At 40.0% G+C, this 23,462-nt stretch overlaps 1 protein-coding gene across 6 annotated transcripts in view; it reads right to left on the bottom strand.

The window, feature by feature from the left end:
* The window catches only part of TARBP1 (tRNA guanosine 2 -O-methyltransferase TARBP1), an 82,553-nt gene that overhangs the window by 37,132 nt on the left and 21,959 nt on the right, over positions 1–23,462 (bottom strand). For 5 of the 6 annotated variants that reach the window (XR_013377558.1, XR_013377557.1, XM_077894458.1 and 2 more), the window contains exons 10-14: positions 21,850–21,991; positions 16,224–16,323; positions 15,069–15,241; positions 5,559–5,656; positions 2,029–2,190 (exon numbers count right to left, since the gene is read on the bottom strand). Coding sequence is in view for 4 of the 6 variants with exons in the window: in XM_077894458.1 (XP_077750584.1) it covers positions 2,029–2,190; positions 5,559–5,656; positions 15,069–15,241; positions 16,224–16,323; positions 21,850–21,991 (675 nt within the window). In the remaining 2 variants the exon portion in view is untranslated. The remainder of the gene's footprint in view (positions 1–2,028; positions 2,191–5,558; positions 5,657–15,068; positions 15,242–16,223; positions 16,324–21,849; positions 21,992–23,462) is intronic. The other variant, XM_077894461.1, reaches the window with a different exon arrangement.

Genomic DNA, 23,462 nt, shown 5'->3' with positions numbered 1-23,462 from the left:
TATGCTGCTCTTGGGGAGGTGACACAGCCCATCAGCTCAGAGCTACTCATGAACCACAGGGACGAGGCTGTGGACACATCCTCACCTGGGAAATGGGGACAGTAAGAGAATCTATTCATAGGGTTACTGCGAAGATCACAGAAATGGGTGATTTCATGGAAAGCACTTGAAATCTACCTGGAGGAACACAAAAGAAGGAAACCAAAACAGCCTGGTTTTGTACTTGGAGAGAAAAATCAGTCATCCCAAGCTAAGAAGCTAGGAGTGCCAGTAAGAGTCCACACTTTGAAAACAGCTGCCCAGAGAGACCGCAATAATGCTCCCATAGGCTGCCAGCCAGACACGTCTCCACCTGAGAGGAACTTTGTACTACTGCTCCATGCCTTCCCTTACCAACTCCCCTAAAATAAAGCAAGTATCTCTATGTGTAAATTTTACATAACAACACCTTCAACACAAGAAATAATTTAATGTTACTTTTAGCCAGTATGGTACCCATCAACCTTAATGTAACTCATTGAATTACTAAAAGCCATCTTTAAGAATGATTGTGTTAAAAAAATAAATAAATAAAAGGCGTTATGGTTCATGATTTGGGTCTACATAAAAATTCACAATGTCCTTTCATAGCACTAACAGACTAAAATGTGCTAGACAGGATGCACAAGTAGTAACTGGGCCTCTTTACCATTTTATTTTGGGACAGTTCTTTAAAATTACTTTAAAAATTAGATTATCGGAGCATCTGGGTGGCTCAGTCGGTAGTGTGTCCTACTCTTGATTTCAGCTCAGGTCATGGTCTCAGAGTCGTGAGACTGAGCACCTATGTTGGGCTCCGTGCTGAGCGTGAAGCCTGTGTAAGATTCTCTTCCTCTCCTTCTGTTTATCTCCCCCTTCCCCATCTCTAAAAAAAAAAAAAATATATATATATATATATATATACACACATACATATCAAGATGATTAAAGCAAACAAGGACCTCCCCTGCTTTAATCAGCAGCCTGGACTACTCTATGAGTCACCTCAATCTTATTAAACAGTTATGCTGTGTTAAGGTAAAGTAGCTAACATTCAGTGAGCCCTTCTATGTGCCAGGCACTGTTCTGAAATTTTAACATGCATGACCTCAACTTTAATTTTCATTATCAACTTAATAACCCTCATTTTGCAGGTGTGGTAAATAAGGCACAGAGAGGTTAAGTAACTTCCTTAAGGTCACACAGCTAGCAAAGATCAAGCCAAGATCTACACCTAGGAAGTCTAACTCTAAAGTCTATGCTCATAACTATACCTTCGTATGCCATGTTTAAGAAAAGCTTCCAGGTACTAAAATCCAGAGGACAAGACATCTACATGTAAGTTATTCCAAAAACAAGATAAACCCTATGAAGCATAAAGAACAACAGAGAAATGAAGGAAAGAATGAGACATCGATCCAAGTTGGGCCCTAAAGAATTGACCAGACTACTGACACTACTGACACACGCATACTAGAAGAGATGGTGTCATCAGCAGAAGGACCAGACTGAAGGAAAGGCTAGATGAGAAAAGATGTGGCATGTGCTTGTGATCTGTGAGGCTCTAGGAGGTGGCCCCTATGTGTGACTGCAGCATCAGGGGTACTGTGGGATGCGGGGAGGGCAGCAGAAGACCGGGATAGACAACAAGGTAGAGAGCCAAGGATGGGGGTTGCTGGATGTACATATGTTATGTCACATATTCACATATTACATGTCACATTATCATATATCATATCTATTTACATATATTAAACTGTCCCTTAACGGTACCTGGGCAAAGACTCTGTACAAATCCACTATCTGTATCCAAATGGTTTTAAGATTAAAGTCACCATACCTTTGTTATATACCTAATATTAGAAGAGTCCCAATCTTCATCAGATATTATGAACAAAGGACACTATTTTAAATGAAATAGCAGATGCTTATGTCAGAATGTTAATAATCAAATATGTATTTTATGTATGCCTTATTCAACATAACTATACACCTTGAATCGAGGATTACCTGTCCACTGTCCAACTCCTGAAGATGCTGAATGGATGCATTTTTCAGAGGAGAAATAACTCTCCAAATGGGGTTGCCTCTTTTCCACCCAACCTTCAAATGGAGATTTATAAGCTCAGTTAATACCATCAGGTATAAATGGCAACGATCCAGATCTGAAACCTAAAGACAAACAATAAAACACTTAACAGACGGGGTCTGTGATTTCACAAAACAATGAGAGTTCAGACAAGAAAAAAATTACAGGGATTCCTGGGTGGCTCAGCGGTTCAGTGCCCGCCTTTGGCCCAGGGCGTAGTCCTGGAGTCCCGGGATCGAGCCCCGCGTCAGGCTCACGGCATGGAGCCTGCTTCTCTATGTCTCTGCCTCTCTCTCTCTCTCTCTCTCTCTCTCTCATGAATAAATAAAAACTTAAAAAAATTACCGTATTTAAAAGTATTGAAACAAGATATTAATGAGAGAAAAAGTCATTTCCTCCAAGAAGCCCTCCATGATCTCCCCACACAGAACTAAGGACTTCCTCCTCTGAGCTTATAGGGGGACTGTGCATTCAGCACAACTGCAGCACACATCAAAATGTACTCATCAGCTCAAGCTTTGCTCAGAAGACCCTGGAAATCAGAAACTATGCTCTACCAACTCTTGCATCCCAGGGCCAACACGTCATAAGTAACAATTAGAGCAGTGACCTCCACTCTTATTAGAGAGGTTACGATCCCACTTTCCTAAGATGATGACTAAGTTCTGGAGAGGTCACATAGCTCACTCAGCCTCTCAGAGCTGGTAAGTGCAGAGGCAGAATTAACTGCGTCTCCGTGACTTAGAGTTCAGTCTAGTGCTACCACCCACCAGCTGTGACACAACCTCTGTAGGCCTCAGATTCCTCATCCACAAAATGGGGAGTATTAAATCCATCCACCACAGGGTTTTGAACAAACTGAGAGAAAGTACGCTAAGTGGAGTAGCCCTGAGTGGTGGCCCTAAGTATTATCAGTATACCTATTACTGATAATCAGCAGCCTTCCAGGGCACCCAGAAACACAGAATTCATCCACTCTATCAGTTTTTGCTGAGCAACCACGACATGTTAGGCATGTAGCCAAGTGCCAGGACATAATGCAAACAGAATAACAACTGCAGGACCTGGTATAGACCAAAACCAGTACTGAGAGTGAGAGGCAAAGTGTCAGAATTCCTAAATTAGAGGCTCGAGAAATTGGCTGGATGGTAGAACATTCCTGGGAAGGGAATGGTAAGGGCTTCAGTTCTGAATGGCTTAAGTGTGAGAAATTCAACTGGAGTTGTCCAAGGGCACTTGGCTGACAGGGCAGGGAGCTCGGGGGAGCAGCCTGCAGTAGAGATGGTCATGTAGGGTCCCTGGCACAGCTGACACCGCGGGTGCAGTCCAGACCGCCTCGCAGCAGGAGTGGGGGAGAAGGGCATGAGCCACACTTTCTAAAGCTCTGATGTACAAGGCTCTCTAATAGAGAACACACGTTTGAAGGGAAGGTGGGGTTATGGTGGAGAGATGGGATTGCCCCAGGAGAGGAAGGTGTCAGGGATGCTCAGGATGGCTAGTGATTCGAGGGGGAAGTGGCTGATGTGTCCACTGGGGCTGAGGAGTCACGAAAACTATGGTTTGAAAAGTGTCCATCAGGTTTATGAGAAAGAAGTCACTGACAGCTTCAGAGAGAACTGTTTCTGAGCCATGACCGAGGCAGAAACCAGATGAGAGGGGAGCTACACAGTGTGTTTACAGATCAGCTCAGGGAGAAAAGGACATCAGGCACTGGAGGGACCGGGGAACAGACACAGGGCTCCTTGAGATGAGGGACTCTCAAAGCTGTTCTGATGCTCATGAAAAGAACCTAGGAGACAAGGAGAGACTGAGAAAATGACAGACTCTCACCAGTAAGGTCCTGGAGCAGAGGTCCTGGAGCAGAGGGAAGAGGATGAAGGCCAGACTGCTGCAGTCAGCAGCACCAAGGAGAGAGCAGGAGCTGGGCTCACAGTCTGGGGGCTGCTGCTCCCAGGGGGCTGAGGGCAGGGGGCTGCGGTGTGCCCAAGCAGCCTGCAGCAAGCCCCAGGCCCATCCTCACTCTCCAGGTCCAGGGCCTCCTGTTTGTAACTTGAAATCAGCCATGGAAATGGGTACTCAAACGAGGGCTTTTTTCCGTGAGAATGTTGTTAAACAAAAGCACATGAACCCTTCCCCCTTTTAAAGGTATTTTTAGCTTTAAATTCCAAACAAATAGTTATGATCTACAATGGGTATACAGAGGTCCAATTTACTTCTTTTGTGTATGCCAGAAATTTTCCCTAATATAAAGGTAAGATATTGCTATTGAAGCAAAACAAACCAAACAAACTTCTTCATTAAACCCCTTCTTGGAAATGAAGGTGTAGCAAAACCACTATTAATAACTGCTTAGTAAGAAGACAGTTAACATTCCCCACTCCAGAGAGTTTTTTTTTTCAGTTGCCTTGCCTTCCTACCAAAACAGCTCAGGTCTTTCAGTAGACAACATGCCTTTTTGTATTTTCACACCTGCTCACCGGCCTATCAAATGTACTTGAGTATTCTAATAAAAATTAAAGTAAGTATATTTTCTCAATTTATTAACAACCTACTGATTCTAAAGCTTCGACAGTTGTCCCTAAAGATTTCGACCAAAACAAAAAAAAAAAAAAATTAAGCATAATAAACATTTCTAGAAGGATAGGCATTTTCAAAATATTTACGAAAAAGGAAAACTTTTTTTTTTTTGAAATCCCAGTGCAGTTACCCTAAAGTGTTTTTTGTTTGTTTTTTTGTTGTTGTTGTTGCTTTTAAAGATTTTATTTATTTATTCATGAGAGACACAGAGACAGAGAGAGGCAGAGGGAGAAGAAGGCTCCATGCAGGGAGCCTGACATGGGACTTGATCCCAGGACTCCAGGATCACGCCCTGGGCTGAAGGCAGGTGCTAAACTGCTGAGCCACCCCAGGATCCCACCCTGCAGTGTTTTCTTAGTTTCAGGTACTCTTTTTCTCAGCTGTCTTACAGGGAACAAAATATGTGGAAAGCAGAGACAGCAGAAAAGGATGCTCACCTCAGACCCACTAATACCTATTCTGTGTTTCAGAATCGCTTATGGAGCTTTAAAAACAGACCCATACTGATGGCTGGTCTGGCCCCAAACCTGCCAAATGACACTCTGGATGCTAGGACCTAACCTGCCTAGGTATGAGAAGTATTCCAAGCAGGTCATACCATGTGGATTCTCACACCCCGGGGAATGGATATATTATCTCCATTTTGCGGATGAGAAAGCACAAGTTCAGAAAGGCTCCACAACTCTCCCGGGGCCTCGGTTATGACCCAGGTGGAATGGAACGATGAAACTCCAAAGCTTAAAGTTTTTTCTGCTTCCTAAAAGGTGGCTTTTCCAGAAAGTATCACATTAATAGTCTAAATTTCATATAATGCCTGCCAGTAAGTAATCACTCAAATATTAATGAAGAAAAAGTTACTCCTGTGAGTACTTACACTACTGAGTTCATTCATAGTGAGCCGTCGGAGGATAAATTCGGAAACACTTTCGGTAGTAGACAGGACAAAGCTCTGAAGAAGCGTGAACACCTCATCTGTACGGGGAGAAAAGTGGAACTGAAATGCCAGAATATAAGTTCCTTGGTCCAAAATATGCCAGACTTTCTAGTAAAAGTACAACTATGTGAAGCATACGGGTGAGTCACTTACCAAAAATGAATTCCAATAACATATTATTTCAGTACCATATTAATAATAGTAACGTAAAGTGATATAATTAGTACCATGGGGAAATCTCTAATTCACCTTAAAAATCACTCAGGAGTTGTAGTTGTGCAGAAGACGGAACAAGAACACACCAGCCTCTCTCACTATAAAACCCGGACAGAATATCTAAGCATCTATGTGGAGACTCTAAAAGGTAAAAAGTAGCAGATGGATCCAGAAAGCAGCTAACACCCAACAGCAATGAGTTTACCCTGGTCCTCCACAGACTGAGACCACGTGCAACAGCAATCAAGAAAGTGGGCAGCACGAAGGGCCCCAACCTTCTGATCAGAGAATGGAAAAGGGGAACCCCAGAGACACAGACAGTGAGCTCTTAGGAATTCCAGAGCAGGAGGCGCTCAAGAAAACAGCCCCAGAGTGGTCCGTAAACTGTTGGGCTCACCCCGTGCTGCTATGCACGGACCTGCTAGTGAGCAGCCTTCCAGAGACTTTCCAACCTGAACTAACAGAGACAGCTGCCCAGGTCCCAGACCGGCCACATGGATCACACGTGACACAGGTCACGACCACACCACAAAGCTGACAGTGGGAGCAACGTGCACAGACACTGGAACGTGAGGAATTAAGGCCTAACCCGAAGCCGACTGCGACACAAGATTATCAGCATTCTCCACAGGATTTAAATAAGACCAAGAATCTCACAATATTCAAAATATCTAGGATTCAATACAAAATAACAGGGCACATGAAGCATCAGAAGATTTCTAGCTCATGAGGGAAAAAGACAATCTACCAGTGCCAACAATGAGATGATGCTGACTCCAGAAAAACCTGACAGAGACCTCAAAGCAGCTAATGATAAAAATGTCAACATACCCTCTTGAAACATACGGGAAAATAAAAAGTGTCATAAGATACACTGAAAAACCAAATAGGAATTTTAAAATTAAAGAGTGTGATTACTGAAGTTTCAAAAACTCACTGAATGGGAGTAACAGAAAGGAGAAGCAGGAGAAATGAGTCAGTGAACATGAAAATAGATCAATAAAATAAATCATATGCAATATAACAGAGTATAACCAAACTGCTGAAACCTAAAGACAAAGAAACAATCTTGAAAGCAGAGAAAAACAGCATGTTACTTAGGAGAAGAACACAGTGAATTACTACAGAATTCTAATGAGAAATCATGGCAGCCAGAAGCAAACAGAATATGTTTAAATTGCCTTAAAAAAAAAAAGTACAGCATGAGAGGTCATTTTCTTTTTTTTTTTTTTTTAATATTTTATTTATTTATTCATGATAGTCACACAGAGAGACAGAGAGGCAGAGACACAGGCAGAGGGAGAAGCAGGCTCCATGCAGGGAGCCCGACGTGGGATTCGATCCCGGGTCTCCAGGATCGCGCCCCGGGCCAAAGGCAGGCGCCAAACCACTGCGCCACCCAGGGATCCCATGAGAGGTCATTTTCAAAAAGAAATCTAAAATCAATAACCTAAACTTCCACCTTAACTTTTTAAAAAAGGCAAAATAAACCCAAAGCAAGCAGACAGAAGCAAACAAAAAACAGAAATCAATGAAATTGAAAAAAGAAAAAAAAAAATCAAGAGCAAGAGAGAAAAAAAAAAAAACAATGAAACCAAAAGCTGATGTTTTGAAAAGGTCAGTAAAATAGATAAACCACTAGCCAGTCTTGAGAGAGGCAGAGAGAGTGAGGAAACAAATTATCACAGAGTCCAGATGCTGCACACATTTAAAGGAGAAGGGAGTACCATGGACAACTCTAGAAATATAAATATTCCCATTCACAAATGATATGATTGTCTACAAAGAAAAAATCCAGGGGCAGCCCAGGTGGCTCAGCGGTTTAGCGCCACCTTCAGCCCAGGGCCTGATCCTAGAGACCTGGGATCGAGTCCCATGTCAGGCTCCCTGCATGGAACCCGCTTCTCCCTCTGCCTGTGTCTCTGCCTCTCTCTCTCTGTGTCTGTCATGACTATATAAATTAAAAAAACAAAAAACAAAAAAACCAAACCCAAGTATTCTATGTTTTAAAAAAAAAACAAAAAACCTCATAAATAAGTTCTTCAGGAAGGTCAGAGGATACAAACAAGATCAATACACAAAATTCAATCTCATTTCTGTATACTAGCAATACACAACTGAAAACATCATTTACAATAGCTTCCCCCCAAAAGACATACTTGGGCACAAATCTAACAAAACCCGTCAAGATGTACATGCTGAAACCTAAAAAACTCCGATGAATGAAAGCAAAGATACTTCAGTAAACTGAGAGACACACTATATTCATGGATCAAAGGCCCCAATATAATAAAGGTAATTCTCCATAAATTATCTATAGACTTAATGTAATTCCAGTAAAAATTCCAGCAGGATTTTTTTTTTGGAAATACAAGCTGATTATAAAGTTTATATGGAAAGACAAAGGAACTAGAATAGCTAGAAATATTTTTGACAACAAATTTGAAAGTACACTACCTATTTAAAGTTACTATAAATCTACAGTAACCAAAACAGTGTGGTATCGGTCAAGGGATAAACATACAGATCAGAACAGAAGAGAGTCTAGAAGCAGATCCACACAAATGTGGCCAATTGATTATTTTTAAACAACTTTATTGACATAATTCACATAACATAATTCATCCATTAAAAGCGTATAATTCAGTGGTGTCTAGTACAGTCATAGATAGGTGCAACCATCATCAGAGCCAATTTTTTACAATACTTTCATCACCACAAAGAGAAAGTCCATACCATTTAATCATCACCCTCATAAACCCATGGCCCCCTTCCTGTCCTACACAATCCCTAATCTACTTTCTATCTCTTAGATTTGCCTATTCTGGATATGTCATATAAATGGAATCATATAATACATGATCTTTTGTGACAGGCTTCTTTTATTTAACATGTTTTCCAAGTTCAACCATGTTGTAGCATGTATCAATAATTTATTCCTTTTCATGGCCAAATATAGATATACCATTTATCATTCATTTATCCATCTATTTTGGATTATTTCTGCCATGGCCACTACCTGCTTTTTTTTTTTTCCACAAAAGTACAAAACAACAGAGAAAGGACAGTCTCACCAACAAATAGTGCTGAGTAACTGGATATCCAGTGCTGCCTGGATAGGCAGGCAAAAAAAAAAAAAAAAAAAAAAAAAAAATCTCAACCTAAACCTTACACCTTAAAATTTAACTCAAAATGTATCATAAATCCAAAAATACAAAACAAAATATTTAGAAGAAAAAAAGAGAAAATCCTAAATTACCTTGGATTAAAGCAAAGGTTTCCTAAACATGATACCTAATGCACAATTCATAAAATAAAAAGAAAAGCAAACCAGACTTCATCAAAATGAAAATTTTTGTTCTACAAGAGACATCTAAGAGACTGAGAAGCCAAGCTACAGATGGGGAGAAAATATCTGTAAATCACATATCCAACAAAGGACTTGTATCCAGATCATATAACAAATTCTCATTATATATGTTTCATACAAGTATATGAAAACAACTCAATTTTAAAACAGGCAAAAGATTTGAACATTTTGCAAAATGTAGTATCTATCACTTTTAGAAACATTCATTTTTTTAAAGATCACACAGCATTAAAAATTACAGCATTAATTTTAAATTTTCATGTTAATTATTATAGAGACAACAACACTATCTGGCCTCTGAAGGAGGTCATGACTCACTTGTCAGGTCAAGAAGCCACAGCAAATGGTTGAAAAGTAAAGCTTTCTACTATAAAAGTAAGCATTATAACCAACAATATGGAAGAAGAGAATACTCCTTCCAGATTCTCCATCTTTTCTTTTCCTATATGTATTAATAATCACATAAAGAAATTAAAGTTAATCTAAGGTTCCCAGGGAAAGCTAAAGGCTTGCAGGACAAAGAATGAAGAGACATGAAGAAAAGCAGGGACTGTGTTTCCAGCATCATCCTCACTCTCAGGGTGTTTCCCATTAGTTACACCTCATACAGAAGAATGTCCCAGACCCCTAGTCATGCCCACCTCTCCAATTTAACAGCTCATCACGATACACAAACTGTGCACGAAGCATCAACCAAAATGGGGTATACGGTTTTGTTTCCTATTCTGTGCCTCATATAATCAATAGCGGCAATCTGAATCCCAAAAGTGGACTCAGAATTGGTCTAAAGCTGCCTTAGTCAAAATCACGATGACACCACACACACCCATTAGGATGGCCATTATCAACAAACAAGCAAGTGTTGGCAAGGATGTGGAAAAACAGATTGTGTGTACTGCTGACTGGAATGTGTAAGGGTGCAGCCACTGAGGAAAATAGTATGGCGGTTCTTTAAAATGTTCAACCAAAAAAAGAACGGAAGGCAGGGACTTGAAGAGATGTTTGTACATTTGATGTTCACAAGCTGCATTATTCACACAGCCAAGAAGTGGAAACTACCCGTGTCCATCAGCAGAGGAATGGGTAAACAAACTACGGCATGCACATCCAATGGAGTCTTAGCCTTAAAAAGGAATGAAATTCTGACTCATGCTCCAGGATGGATGAACCTTAAAGACATCACAGTTTGTGAAATAAGCCCAACATACGAAGACAAAACTGTGTGGTTACACTTGTCTGAGGTCACTAGAACAGTCAAAATCACAGCAAAAAAAGTACAAAGGTAGTTGCCGAGGCTGGGGAGGGAGGGAAGAAGGAGGAGGCACCTAGCAGGTACAGAGGTTTCAGTTTGGCATGACAAGAAAGCTTTGGGGAATGGATGGTCACTATGCGAATGTACTGAATGTCACTAACGGTACACTTAAAAATGGTTAAAGTGTACATTTTATGCTATGTGTATTTTATCACAATTTAAAAAAATAAAAGCTACCTCCAGAAGAAAAGTTCAAGGAAACACAGAGATTAATCAGGGTCCAGGGACGCCTGGTGGCTCAGCAGTTGAATGTCTGCCTTTGGCTCAGGGCGTGATCCCAGGGTCCAGGGATCAAGTCCCACATAGAGCTCCCTACATGGGGCCTGCTTCTCTCTCTGCCTATGTCTCCGCATCTCTCATGAATAAATAAATAAAATCTTAAAAAAAAAAAAAATCTGGGCCCAAAATCAAAAGCCACTGGGAGAGGAGTGAGACCCTGCACAGAGGACTGCAGGCCCGCCAGGGTGTGTGTAGCGAGCAGTCAGGGTGCAAGGCGTCCATGGCTGAAGGCCAGGTACTCGGGTCCAGGGGATCCAGTGGAGCCAAAGGGGGAGCTGCTATGCAACTAGAGGGCACTTCCACACATATAAGCAGCATGCAGTTATCCTGAATTTTGAAAAACAAAACAAAACAAAAAGATTGGAACAGCATTTTACAAAAATTCCTCATTTATATGTACTGTGGATGCACCAAAGGAGACTCACAACCCGAGTCCAATCCCATTAGATATGGTCTGCAACAGCAACAAATCATAGACTGGTGGCAAACAGCCACATGCCTGCTTCCATTTTATGTTCAAGAGCACTAGCTGCACGTGCACCCTCAGGCCTTCCCGGCAAGCCTTCTACTCCTCCCCAGTCCACCCACTAATCATCCTCTCCCCCAATCACCCAGCTTCCTCGTTCACTATGAAAACACAGCAGCTAGCAAGGGACTGCTGTAGCCTCTGCCTCTGCCTACCCACCTACACCTACACCTGTCTCCCCATCAACACCCTATCTAGGGCCGCCCCTCCACTGGTGCCCCAGATCCCATGTGCTTTCGCCATCTCTCAGCCATCAGGAAGCAAATGTCCCCTGGTCACATCTTCAAAAGTCCCCTCTACTGAATCGTTTCTATCAGCATAAGACACTGCTATTTTCTCCAGCTAAGGAAATGAAACTTATCCTGTCCCACAGCAACAGTCCCATTTCTCCGTTCCCCCACACATAACACCCCTTGAAAGAGCTCCCCAGACTTTGTGCCTCCTTGCCTCCCTATGAGCTGTGCCCAATGCCACCCAAAACACCCTGATTTCCATGTTGCCAAAACTAACGGTTACCTCTCTTCCTTTGGCTGACCAGCAATATCTGGTGCAGCTACCACTCCTTCCCCTGGCTTCCAGAATAGCACATTCTCCTGATTCTTTTCTTCCCATGCTGTAGTGAGTGCCCTCCCCCAACCTCTCAACACTGGCGGTCCCCACGCACCTGGACCTCTTCCCCAACTATACTGGCTTCCTTAGTGTTCTCGTCCAGCATCATGGCCTTACATACCATGTCTATGCTATGATTCTCAAATTTATATTTCCAACCCACGCTTCTCCCTGAACTCCAGACTCAGAGGCTCACCAACTCCACCAGGATAGCCAGCAGGTCCTCTGCACTTAAACTGCCCTTAGCAACTCAACTGTTTCCATGGCTAGTACCTCACGCAAGCCTGGAAGTTGGTCTTTGGAGCTCTGCCCTTGCCCCCTGACTAGTGCACTCTTAACACTAGGGCAGAGGGAAACATTTAGAGTCTTTGCTTATCTAACTGTTCCCTTCACAGGAACATGTCTTCCTCAACAACCTAACTATACCCACAATCCTCGAGCTCTTCCCCAGCATGCCCCATCCCACATCTCTACCTTGTTTCCCCCAACACCTGTGCAACTACCATATATGGTATGTAATCACTGCTTATTATCCCTCTTCCAACCTTGCCCCAGTCCCCTGTAATACATGAAATTTCGACAAGGGCAAGGGTGTTCTATTTTTCATGGTGACATCACAGTGCTCAAAACAGTGTTTGGCATACAGATCATCAGTACATATTTGCTGAATGAATTCCCCAACTCCAGCTCAAAGGCTTTTCACAGTTGGCCCCCTCCCCTATTAAGATTTAAATATCTTCAAAACTTGAAGATCAGCACAGTAACAGCTGCAGGTTAGGGGAACGGCACCCAGCCAGAGATTCCACACTGAGCCCCTTCTTTCCACTGCTTTTGTCCCCATGTGATGTTCTGAGCATTAATAGGTTTTTAAAAAAAAAGGGGAAAAAAAGGAATAAAAATGGAAATCACAGTAGTACTCTCTCAAAGACATAAGAATGACAGTTGTTTTAGCCATGATGGAGATTCATTATGGTATCCCCATTTTTTTTGTATATTTAAGGATTTCCATAATAAAATCCTGAAAATTAGATTAAAAACCTTTTAAACAAAAGGCAGTGTTGCCTCAAACAGCAGCATACTGCCAAACCTCAATCTCACCTGCTCACAGTAAGCACTCCTGGGTACTTCTGACTTTACCACTATTTCTTCATTGACCCTGGTATGGTAATGAATTCTCAGACTGCTTACTCATTTATAAAATGGACATTAACTATTTTCTATTTTTCTCTTGTCTCAATAAAAGAAATCTTTCAGGATTAAGATCTATTTACAGTTAATTAAGCTTGATATGGTTTACCAGTTGTATGAAAGCCAACAGCTACTAAAATTAAGCAGGTACTTCTTTGGCTCTAACTTGGTGACATAAATTCCTGCATGAAGTGCTATAGGAACTCATGTTCTGCTGCTGCTAATAACATAAGATATGCACACATTTTGGAAGAGAAAACTGGAAAAACAGTTTTCATTATAATATGAAGCTGAATATGCACAGACCCTAGGAACCAGTACACATGCTGGAGAGACACACACCCAGGCCCAGAAGACATGTACAACATGTTTGTGACAGCACGATACGTAACAGTATTAACTACAATCCAAAGTTCAGCACTGGGAATATGCATGAACTGTGTCATCTCTGTACAAAAGATGATTATACAACAGGGAAAATCATGAAGTCTAAGAAAGGATGTGGATGAATCTTAGAAACACATGCAATGAAAACAGTTACAGAAGACTTCCTATAGTGAAGTAACATTCCTACAGAGCACAAAAGCAAGAAAACGAGACACTACATGGTTGGGGAATATCTATCGATAAAGTGAAGACATTTTTGAAAGTACTTGGAAGTGATAAAGACAAAAGTCAAAATGAGGCAAAAGCGGGGATTGAGGAGTAACAGGTACATTTGTTCTTGGGTCAGGCAATAAGCTCACTGGTGTTTGATTACTTGGCATCAAACATATAGAACCATCATACACTCGTTTGTGTGTGTGTGTGTGTGTGTGTGTGTGTGTGAGAAATATCACAATTTTCTGAAGGGTACTTGCAACCCAGTCCCGCACTGGAGAGCACCAACCCTATTTTTACAAATAATCAAAACATGTCAAATGAAACTAAATTTATGCCCTTAAGGAGACAAAAAGCTTATAAAAATTACTGTTATGTGTACAGCATTTGGTTCTGCTGCCGTTCTTAAAAATATCAGAATTTGTAAACTAGCTTTAAAATTTCATAAGCATATATTAAAATCTAATCCTATCAATGTTAATCTCAGGGTGAGCCTAATACCGATGTTTCCCTAGGATTCTCAAACAGCAAGTTTCTAAAATTCCAAGTGAAACTGCTGGGAAAAAATTGAGAATCAAGGCTCTTCTGTGAATAGTGTCTCTAGTGTCCATGGGTTTTCAGCTCTTGTCTTGCATGCGTCTTCATTTAAGGAAAGAAGAAAAGGCTCCATGCTTCTACTACCACCATACTTTCTGTATGAAGTATATTCTACTTCGAAGGTGCTCAGAGACAAACATATTTAAAAATAAGTAATTATGAGGGATCCCTGGGTGGCGCAGCGGTTTGGCGCCTGCCTTTGGCCCAGGGCGCAATCCTGGAGACCCGGGATCGAGTCCCACGTCGGGCTCCCTGCATGGAGCCTGCTTCTCCCTCTGCCTGTGTCTCTGCCTCTCTCTCTCTCTCTCTCTCTCTGTGTGACTATCATGAATAAATAACATCTTTAAAAAAATAAAAATAAAAATAAGTAATTATGAAACTACCATTCTTATTGCTTTAGCTTAATCTCTGCAACTCTAGCAGAGTGGCCATTAGAAATGGATCTTGCTTAAACATATATGAAACAGGGATCATTTTCATGTCTGCAAATCAATGAGCAAGCATCAATGAAAAATAAAATCACATTCCAAAATCAACAGTAACCCGCGACTGTGAACATTATGATGCTCGCTCCATGAGGGCAGAGGATCTGTGCCTCCGCTGTGGTATCCCCAGCACCACCAAGGGATACTCAGTCAGGAGCTGCTGAATGCATGAGGTAATCCTTTTATTTGAAAAGATCAGGAATTTCCTCTCATTCTAGACACCAACCATATACCAAGCAAGACACCAACAGAAACTCTGTATCCTCACCATCTTGGGTACTGGAACCTTTCAACATGCAAGTGTGCAATAACTTCAACAGCAACTGGAGGCATCTGTCAGTTTTCAGCAAGGGCATGTAGGCATTTGTACCAAACTTCATAAGGGATTCCAGAAGAGGATCTAAGAATATCCTTAATACATTCTGTGTTCTCCGCTTTTCACTAGATATTAAAAGACATGCCCAAATCAAGCATTTCAAAAGCATGAAGAAATTATTTTCCATCTCTAATTTGTGGAGCTGTTTAGCTACTGGATTCGATTAGACAGAATGAGTCTTATGGACGATCCAGACACCTAGCACCTATTGGAACTGATCTTCCCCTCTGGCCTCCTCGCTGACCTTTCAGTCTGTGCATTCTCAGTAAATTTTCAGTGTGCTCTCAAAGAAAGCACAGGGAAGCACATACCATGCTCGACTCTAGGCACAAGTAGGAAGGAAATCTTATACCCAATTTATTTGTAAATTGAAATGCTAAGACCTCACTATAGTAATTCAAAAAAAACCAAAACAAATATATGTTCACGAAGGAAATGAGGCGTTAACAAAAACTACAAAGAATCATAAGGGTTTATTAAAAAAAAACCCATTAGAATCAACTTTCACACTAAAACTCTGTCTACAAGAGATTTGATGTTAATCAAATTAACTGCCTATTGCACAAATACTCTAGCAAATGGAGCTATTTTGCAATGATTATCATCTGGTGAGAACTAATCTGGGCACATTCTCAAAATATAAATGAGACTGTTTTATCTGTATTACTTTAAAAAAAATTACACATTTTACAAAGGGGTTAAACCCTGTAAATTTCTTTACCTGATCTTATGCTTGAGTCTTATAATCCTCTCTTGTAATATTCTTATACAAAAGCAGTGATTACTGTACATAGTGTTTTTTGACCTTCTCTAATAGTTAAACTTACCTCAAAAGATTAACAAGACCCTATTCCTATCCATTTATTAATTTTAAATAATTCCTTAGTGTACTGCCAGAATTTTAGTTTCTCCCTTTAATATACTGTGATCAATTCCATACCAATCATGGAAAAGTCTGAACAGGCACCATAAATTGGATTAGTCTTTTTAAAAAAAAAAAAAAATAGAAAAAAAAAAAGCTTTCTTTACAAGTTTAGAAACACTTACCTATACTGAGATTTCATTCCTTCCACATCTACAGCCAATAAGACCATCATCGCAACTAGCTTGGCTTCGAACCAGTCAGGCATAAAGTGGTCTTCTCCTGCTTAACCAATGAGAATTGAGGTTTGCAAAGCATTAGCAAAAATCCTTTAAAGATGATGTTTCAAGAAGAAAACAGCCAAATGATTATGTTGTATCAATATCAAAGTACAAGCGCTGAGATAAAATGCAACGGCCTCCAGCATAGCTCATGGTTATAATGAGAGTTGTAGTGAGTGGTATAAAATGGGTGAAGGGAGTGCACACGAGGAGGCTGTGCCCTCATCTGTCCCAGGAACAAAAGAAAGTCCCATGAAGGACAACTGGGCTGAGCAAGAAGACTGGGAAAGGGGACGCCTGGGTGGCTCAGTGGTTAAAGCGTCTGCCTTTGGCTTGGGGCATGGTCCTGGAGTCCTGGGATCAAGCCCCGCATTGGGCTCCCTGCAGGGAGCCTGTTTCTCCCTCTGCCTAGGTCTCTGCCTCTCTCTCTGTCTCTCTCATGAATAAATAAATAAAATCTTTAAAAAAAAAAAAAAAAAAAAGGAGGCTGGGAAATGAATAGGAGGGGGAGGGAGACAAGGCTTTCCCAAGGAAAGAAGAGCATTCTGAAGGCCCTCTGGAGGGCACAGCGGGCCACATTCCAGGGGATGGAAGGATGCCAGTGCAGCAGGGGTACACGTGTGGGAGGGAGTGCCAAAGATGAGGTGACATAGACAGCTGGGGAAGAGACCCCAGACCTTAGCAGGCCATACAAAGAATTTGTTTTACCCTAAAGGCAAGGAGAAGCTACTTGAGGTTAAAGTGAAGAAATATAAACGGAGGAAACATCTGTAGATCCAAATTGGTAGTTTAAAAAGATTTCTCCAGGTACAATGTGGAAGAGATTGTAGGGGAAGCAAGAGGAGATTCAAGGTAACGAGATGTGAGGCAATTCTGGTTATTTCAGTTGAGAGAATAGAATTGGCTAAAAGGAAAGCAGAGGAGGATGGGATGGGTTCCAGACAAAGGCTCTGGAGCCTCAGACCTGTGTCTGACCCCAGTCCTGTGCTTTTCAGCTGTGGGACCCTGGACAACTGTTTCTCCTCTCAGAAAGATTAGGTCTACGCTGAAACTCACAACAATATGTGTCAACTACACTCAAAAAAATAGAAAATAGGGCAGCCCCAGTGGCGCAGCGGTTTAGAGTCGCCTGCAGCCTGGGGTGTGATCCTGGAGACCCGGGATCGAGTCCCATGTCAGGCTTCCTGTATGGAGCCTGCTTCTCCCTCTGCCTGTGTCTCTGCCTCTCTCTCTCTCTCTGTCTCTATGAATAAATAAAATCTTAAAAAAATAAAATAAAATAAAAATTAAAAATAAATAAATTAAATTAAATAGAAGAAAAACCTAAAAAACAAAGTTTAGGTCATCTTCTATGAAATCAAACTACTAAAACCTATGACTCTCCTTGGGTTTATTATAAAAAGTGAATTTACGCAGTTTCTAGAATAAGTTGTGGAAGAGAGAACATGGTAAACAGATTAAATGGTTAAGAGATTAAAATGAATATTTTCCCATCTCTGAAAGCCAATTAAATGAACATAAGCCATTAATAGATTTCTTTCGCATTCGTGGTATATGATTATAGTGAAATCACACTTTTTACCTCAATTCTCAAGAAAAATTTAGGTAGCACATCTAGTTTTCCAGCCCAGAAGCTTAAATACTTAAACCATTTTCTTAAACATCCTCATATACTTTGTAGGTAATTTAATATATTTTGACATAAATGCACTAGAATAGTACAGAAAATAGTAGTAAAAACATACTTGCACGGAGGACAAATCAGTTAAAAATACAACAAAATGATAAACTCTGTTATGTATTATTTATTAAAATGCTATAAATGCGACTTAGGTACAATCAGTAAAAAAATTTGCATATTAAAAAAACAACACCCAATGTGGGTGCTATTCAGAAAAATGTAGTAGGCTAAATTTCTAAGTGTAGTAAAGATGAGTTACTGAAACTTGTTCTCAGAAACATTTTCCTCACATTAATGCTTTCATCCCCACATTTACATTAAAAAGTCACTCATAAACACAGACTAAGATGAAGTCATTCATGAGCAATCATGTAACCAGACACCCCTGACCTCAGGGGAGGTGGGGGTGGGGGTGCTACTTGAGAATCAGAGCTCTCCAATCATAGCCCCACTCCCATAGCATGTAAGCAGGAAGCCTTGGCCTGTAAATACTACCCTTGTCGTTATGACCCATACAGGAGTTGAGACCTCAAAGTGGCTAACCTGACTGGTTTCACTCCCTCTAGCAAAATACAGCAGAGTTCAGAAACACAGATCCTGTTTGAAATCCTAAGCAGTTTTTCACTTTCGATACTGAAAGGGAAGGTTATACATCAGAAGTGTAGTGGATTTTTAATGACTTTGGACTTTTTTTTGACAGGAATGCCACAGTACCAGACCAATAATAACAGAGTACCTTCCTAATGGAAGACACACTCTGGCAGGTATTTCTGCTATAGGCTGCTTCCTCAGTACCCTGCCAGCACACGAAGCAAATCCACGTTAGAGAGCAGTGGCTCTCAAAACTTCAGCACATTGTAGAATCACCTGGAGGCTTTGTTAATACAGAGGGTAAGCCCCCTCCCAGAGTTTGATTAACAGGGACAGAGCTGGAGAATTTGTTTTTCTAAATAGTTTCCAGATGATGTTGGTGTTGCTGGTCTGAAAACCATACTCTGCAAAGCACTGATGGAGAATACCTCTTTACACTCCCTTTTTGCTCACTGAAGCCAGACAAGTGGAGGCAAAAAATGTTTTTTTTTTTTTTCTTAAAGATTTTATTTATTTATTCCTGAGACACACACAGAGAGAGAGAGAGAGGCAGAGACATAGGCAGAGGGAGAAGCAGGCTCCATGCAGGGAGCCCAACATGGGACTTGATCCTGGGTCTCCAGGATCACACCCTGGACTGAAGGCGGCGCTAAACTGCTGAGCCATCAGGGCTGCCCAAAAAATGGTTTTAAAGAAACAAAGGAATTGCTGGCTATTACTAGTCACCCTAATGCATTTTATCCCTGAATCACCAGTCAAATCATATTACCACGAAATTTAAAAATTGAATGTCATGCGAATTAATCTACAGTGTTGGAGAGCATAGGGTGCTCGTCTGGAGCATGGAGGAAAGAAAGGTGAAGAGGATTAAAAAGAGGTATGAAAACACTTTTGAGCATGACAGATATGCTCATTACCTTGCTATGTGGTAGTTTCATATATACATAAGTCCAAACCCATCACACCGAACAGCAGTGTAATGTATGTCAATGATATCTCAAGGCTGTTTTTAAAATTTGTTGTACAACTGCAATGTACTACTTCAGGGCTATTCTGTGTCTCTAGATTTCTTGGTTACATTTTAAGTAGGCACATCATTTAACTACAAAATCTTTCTACCAAATATCCTTTCTGAGGGACTGATTTAAGATACATTTCTTCAAATGTATTTCCCTCTTTGGTTAATCTTAGCACTGTCCAAGGTCTGACAAGCCTTTAGTGCTACTTGCAAACTATGTTTCACTTTCTGTACTTCAGAAAGCCTGTCCTGAAAGCTCTTCAACATTTTTGTTTGTTTATAGGTGATGCTGGTTTTGTGTGGTTTTTGCTGCTATTGCTTTGTTGTCTTACATAACGTGTCCAAGACAGTATATGTGTCCATATGCATACACACGTAGACATAATGTGTGTGTGTACCTCATAGCCATCTTTACCTTTACCATTCCTTCTGGGGCTCCATGCCATAGACAGATGATGGATCTATAAATACAGAGACAGATAGGTGCCTACCTACTTTCAGCTCCTTGGATGCAAGTTCATCCCAGCCTTTTGGGATATTCCTTCCCACTTTTCACCTTTAATCTCTACTCACTCATCAGATGTCACCCACCTGGTGCCTCCCTTTACCTCTGCTGGTCTATCCATTCCAAATAGGTACTGCTTACAAGGGTTCCCCATTCTAGTGCTTGTTATGTCTTTCAAGGCACTGTGCTGGGATTACCTGCTTACCTACCAACTTCCCTGCTAGATCATGCTCTCTCTGAGGGCATAGCTTTTGTATCTCTGAGGGATATAGCTTTTATATCTGACTCCAATGCCTCATCCTTAGAAAACAATTGATATATGCTTGCTGAATCAACAGCGTAAAATCTATCTGTACTAACTGTGCCAACCCCCGCCCCCCCAAAATCTACTTTAGATGTAGAACCTGATTGTATATAGTGTTTTGGGCAATTAAGTCCTCATATAAAAACAAAATTGAATAGTACGTGTATTTTACGTTCAGAAACTCAAGCTAAATTTTGTTGCTTTGGAATTTATTAACTTGCTCTGAAAACTGCCCCAGTAACTGCTAATTAAACCTCATAAAGGCACTCAGCCAAGGGCATTAAAAGTCAAACAAAAATACTAAAAACACACACAAATGTCTCCTTTGCACTTGAAATCAAATTTCAAGTTTTTTAAAAACTTAAAATGGTATATTATAAACAGTATATTTTAAGTCCTAGAAATATTACAGAAGAAATTCTAAAAATCTTGTTTCATCTGATTTTGAATATTTACTCAGATCTGATGCTATTATATATTCTGAATTATAAAACAAGGTCGTAAGTATTTTAGGGACTTTAACATATGTGTACTCTAGCAGGGACTATAATTTATTTATTATTATAGGCCTAACAAACGAATCTTCCAAGTAACAGCATAGAGAGAAAAAAAAAAAAAAAACAGGAAAGAGAAATGTTCTAAGAAGGAAGAACAGATAAACTCTTGTATTTCGGAAGGATAATTATCTGATCATTTAAAACCTATTCCACTATCAGATTAAAGAAATCGGTACATGAAAATGACTTTGTCTGAGACAAAGCCAGGAAATTTAAGATGCGTCAAATTCAAAGATGCAATTTACCCAAATTATCACTAAGGACTTTAATGAAGAAGAGGCATTAGAAATGTAAAAATAATCCTAATTAATGAATCTGCTGATAGTTCTTCCCTCATGGCAGTCTTACACATTTCCCCCAAAGAAGCTAGAAAACTGATCTTGGCTAAGTATCTGGTAAAAAGAAAAAAAACTAACAAAACAATCCTTTCAAACATAATATTTCCTAAAACTACTTTTCACAATCAGCTCATACTGCAGGTGATGCTTTGAAAACAAATGCACAAAAGATGCATAGATTTGTCTACAAATATTTCCACTTACAGAAGCTTTAGAAACATGGCTGCAGTAGCTAGCCTGCAAAAACTAATTGTAGAATAAATTTGTCTGTGTCCAATTCCTACTCTGACAATTTACTAGTTTCTTAAAACATACAAAAATAGTTTAAAATCTCAACTCCTACACCAGATAAAGTACAAGCTAGGAAACCTAAGTTTACATTTCATTATTCACATCATTTGGCTGAAAACCTAAATTTGATTATCAGTAAATTGGCACACATTTGGTTAAGCTTCTGTCTTGATCTGAAAAATTAGTTCAAAGTTCTCTGAAAACAATTTGGTGATATTAATCCATATAAGTGACTTCAGACTTACTTTCCCAAGAAGGTGACTTAATACACTCTTGAACTAGGTTCTTCACGTAAGCATTTAAAGAGGATGTCTCAGGAAGTCCAATGGAGCTACAAGCCGAGGCATGCCTAAAACGGCTTTCATTAACACGCAACCAATCACAGAGCTAGGAAAGAAAACAGTTATTTCTTTATTTTAAAAACCTAAACGAACAAAGGGTTTCTAATTTCCCTGAGACAATTTTCTTTCTTCCACAATAACCTGAAATTTAAATATCTGAACACAACAGGGGCACCTTGGTGGATCAGTCAGTTAAACATTTGCCTTCAGCTCAGGTCATGATCTCAGGGTCCTGGGATCTGAGCTCCACATCAGGCTCCCTGCTGCTTCTCCCTCTCCCTCTGCCCATCCCCCTGCTCCTGTGCTCTCTCTCAAACAAGTAAATCTAAAAAAAAAAAAGTAATAAAACATTTAGCCATGACTGTGCACAGTGCAGATAGAAAAAAAAAAAGCGTATTTGTATGTATGTGTACGTGTGTACATACATACACATGAATATATAAACTTAACAGGCAAATGTTTTAAGGTATCTAATATATAGTGCACATTTTCATAAGGTTTTCTAAAGAACATCTCTGTGAAAAATGACACACTGTGTAAACCAAATTACAACCTTAAATTAAAATTCATTCCTACTTCCTATACTAAAACAAGGATATGTTTGTTTTTGAAAGAATGTAGAATGTATTAGCTATAATTAAAGTTCCTACCTTCCTCACAAGTCTATCATATGTGCATTTTAAAATATAGTAACTAAAAAGAGAAATACCTATCCTTCTCCATGACACCTTTTAGAAGATTTGCAAAACTAAAAGTCCACAGAATTCATCTTTGGTCACGTGTAATTGTGAATTTTGTTTTGAAATCTAATTATGTTCTCAGTTTTCTTTTTACAGCAGATCTCTTACTGTACAAATTCAACATATGAATTTAAATATGAAGTAAATAATTATGAAATAAGTCTTTCTAAAAAAATAATTTTTAAAAGTATTCCTTGCATTAAGGTTGTCCAAAATTATATAGGAGACAATAATACATCACCTGACCAAAGACAAACTTGATGAACAAATTGAATCAGTCAAAACTAAAACTGACATACCTTAGGTCTCAATGAACGAGTAGTTCAGAACACTAAAGAAGTTGCTCTATGTAGGTCTTTATCAAGTTGGATAATCGTGAAATCTAACAGTGAGGTCAGCCAGGATACTGACCTTGCAACAGGATATACTTTTTCTTTATGTTTCTCTCAAACTGGCCAGCTAAGTTTCTTAATTATTGCTATAAAATGTGTGAGGTTTTGCAAATCTTGCATTCCCACGAGCACCATCCTATTATAGCAAAACAACTGACAAACTCAAATTCCTATTTGCTGTTTCTATTAAACCTGGCACAAGATTCAAGATATTTTTCTCTTCAAAGAGTTTTCATTTCAGGATTCTGGGTTAAAATGGCATCTACCTAGCAATTCCTGGGAGACAGGTTCCTTTGATTGCCCTTTAAAATACAAATCTCAAAAGTTTATTTGGATACTGCCAAGACAATGAGAAGATGCCACAGATTGGGAGAAAATATTTGTA

Source organism: Canis aureus, chromosome 4 (assembly GCF_053574225.1).
Source record: "Canis aureus isolate CA01 chromosome 4, VMU_Caureus_v.1.0, whole genome shotgun sequence".
In the NCBI taxonomy this organism is placed as follows: Eukaryota; Metazoa; Chordata; class Mammalia; order Carnivora; family Canidae; genus Canis; species Canis aureus.
Note: the sequence above shows the minus strand (reverse complement) of the source record. Positions and strands in the feature narration are given on the sequence as shown.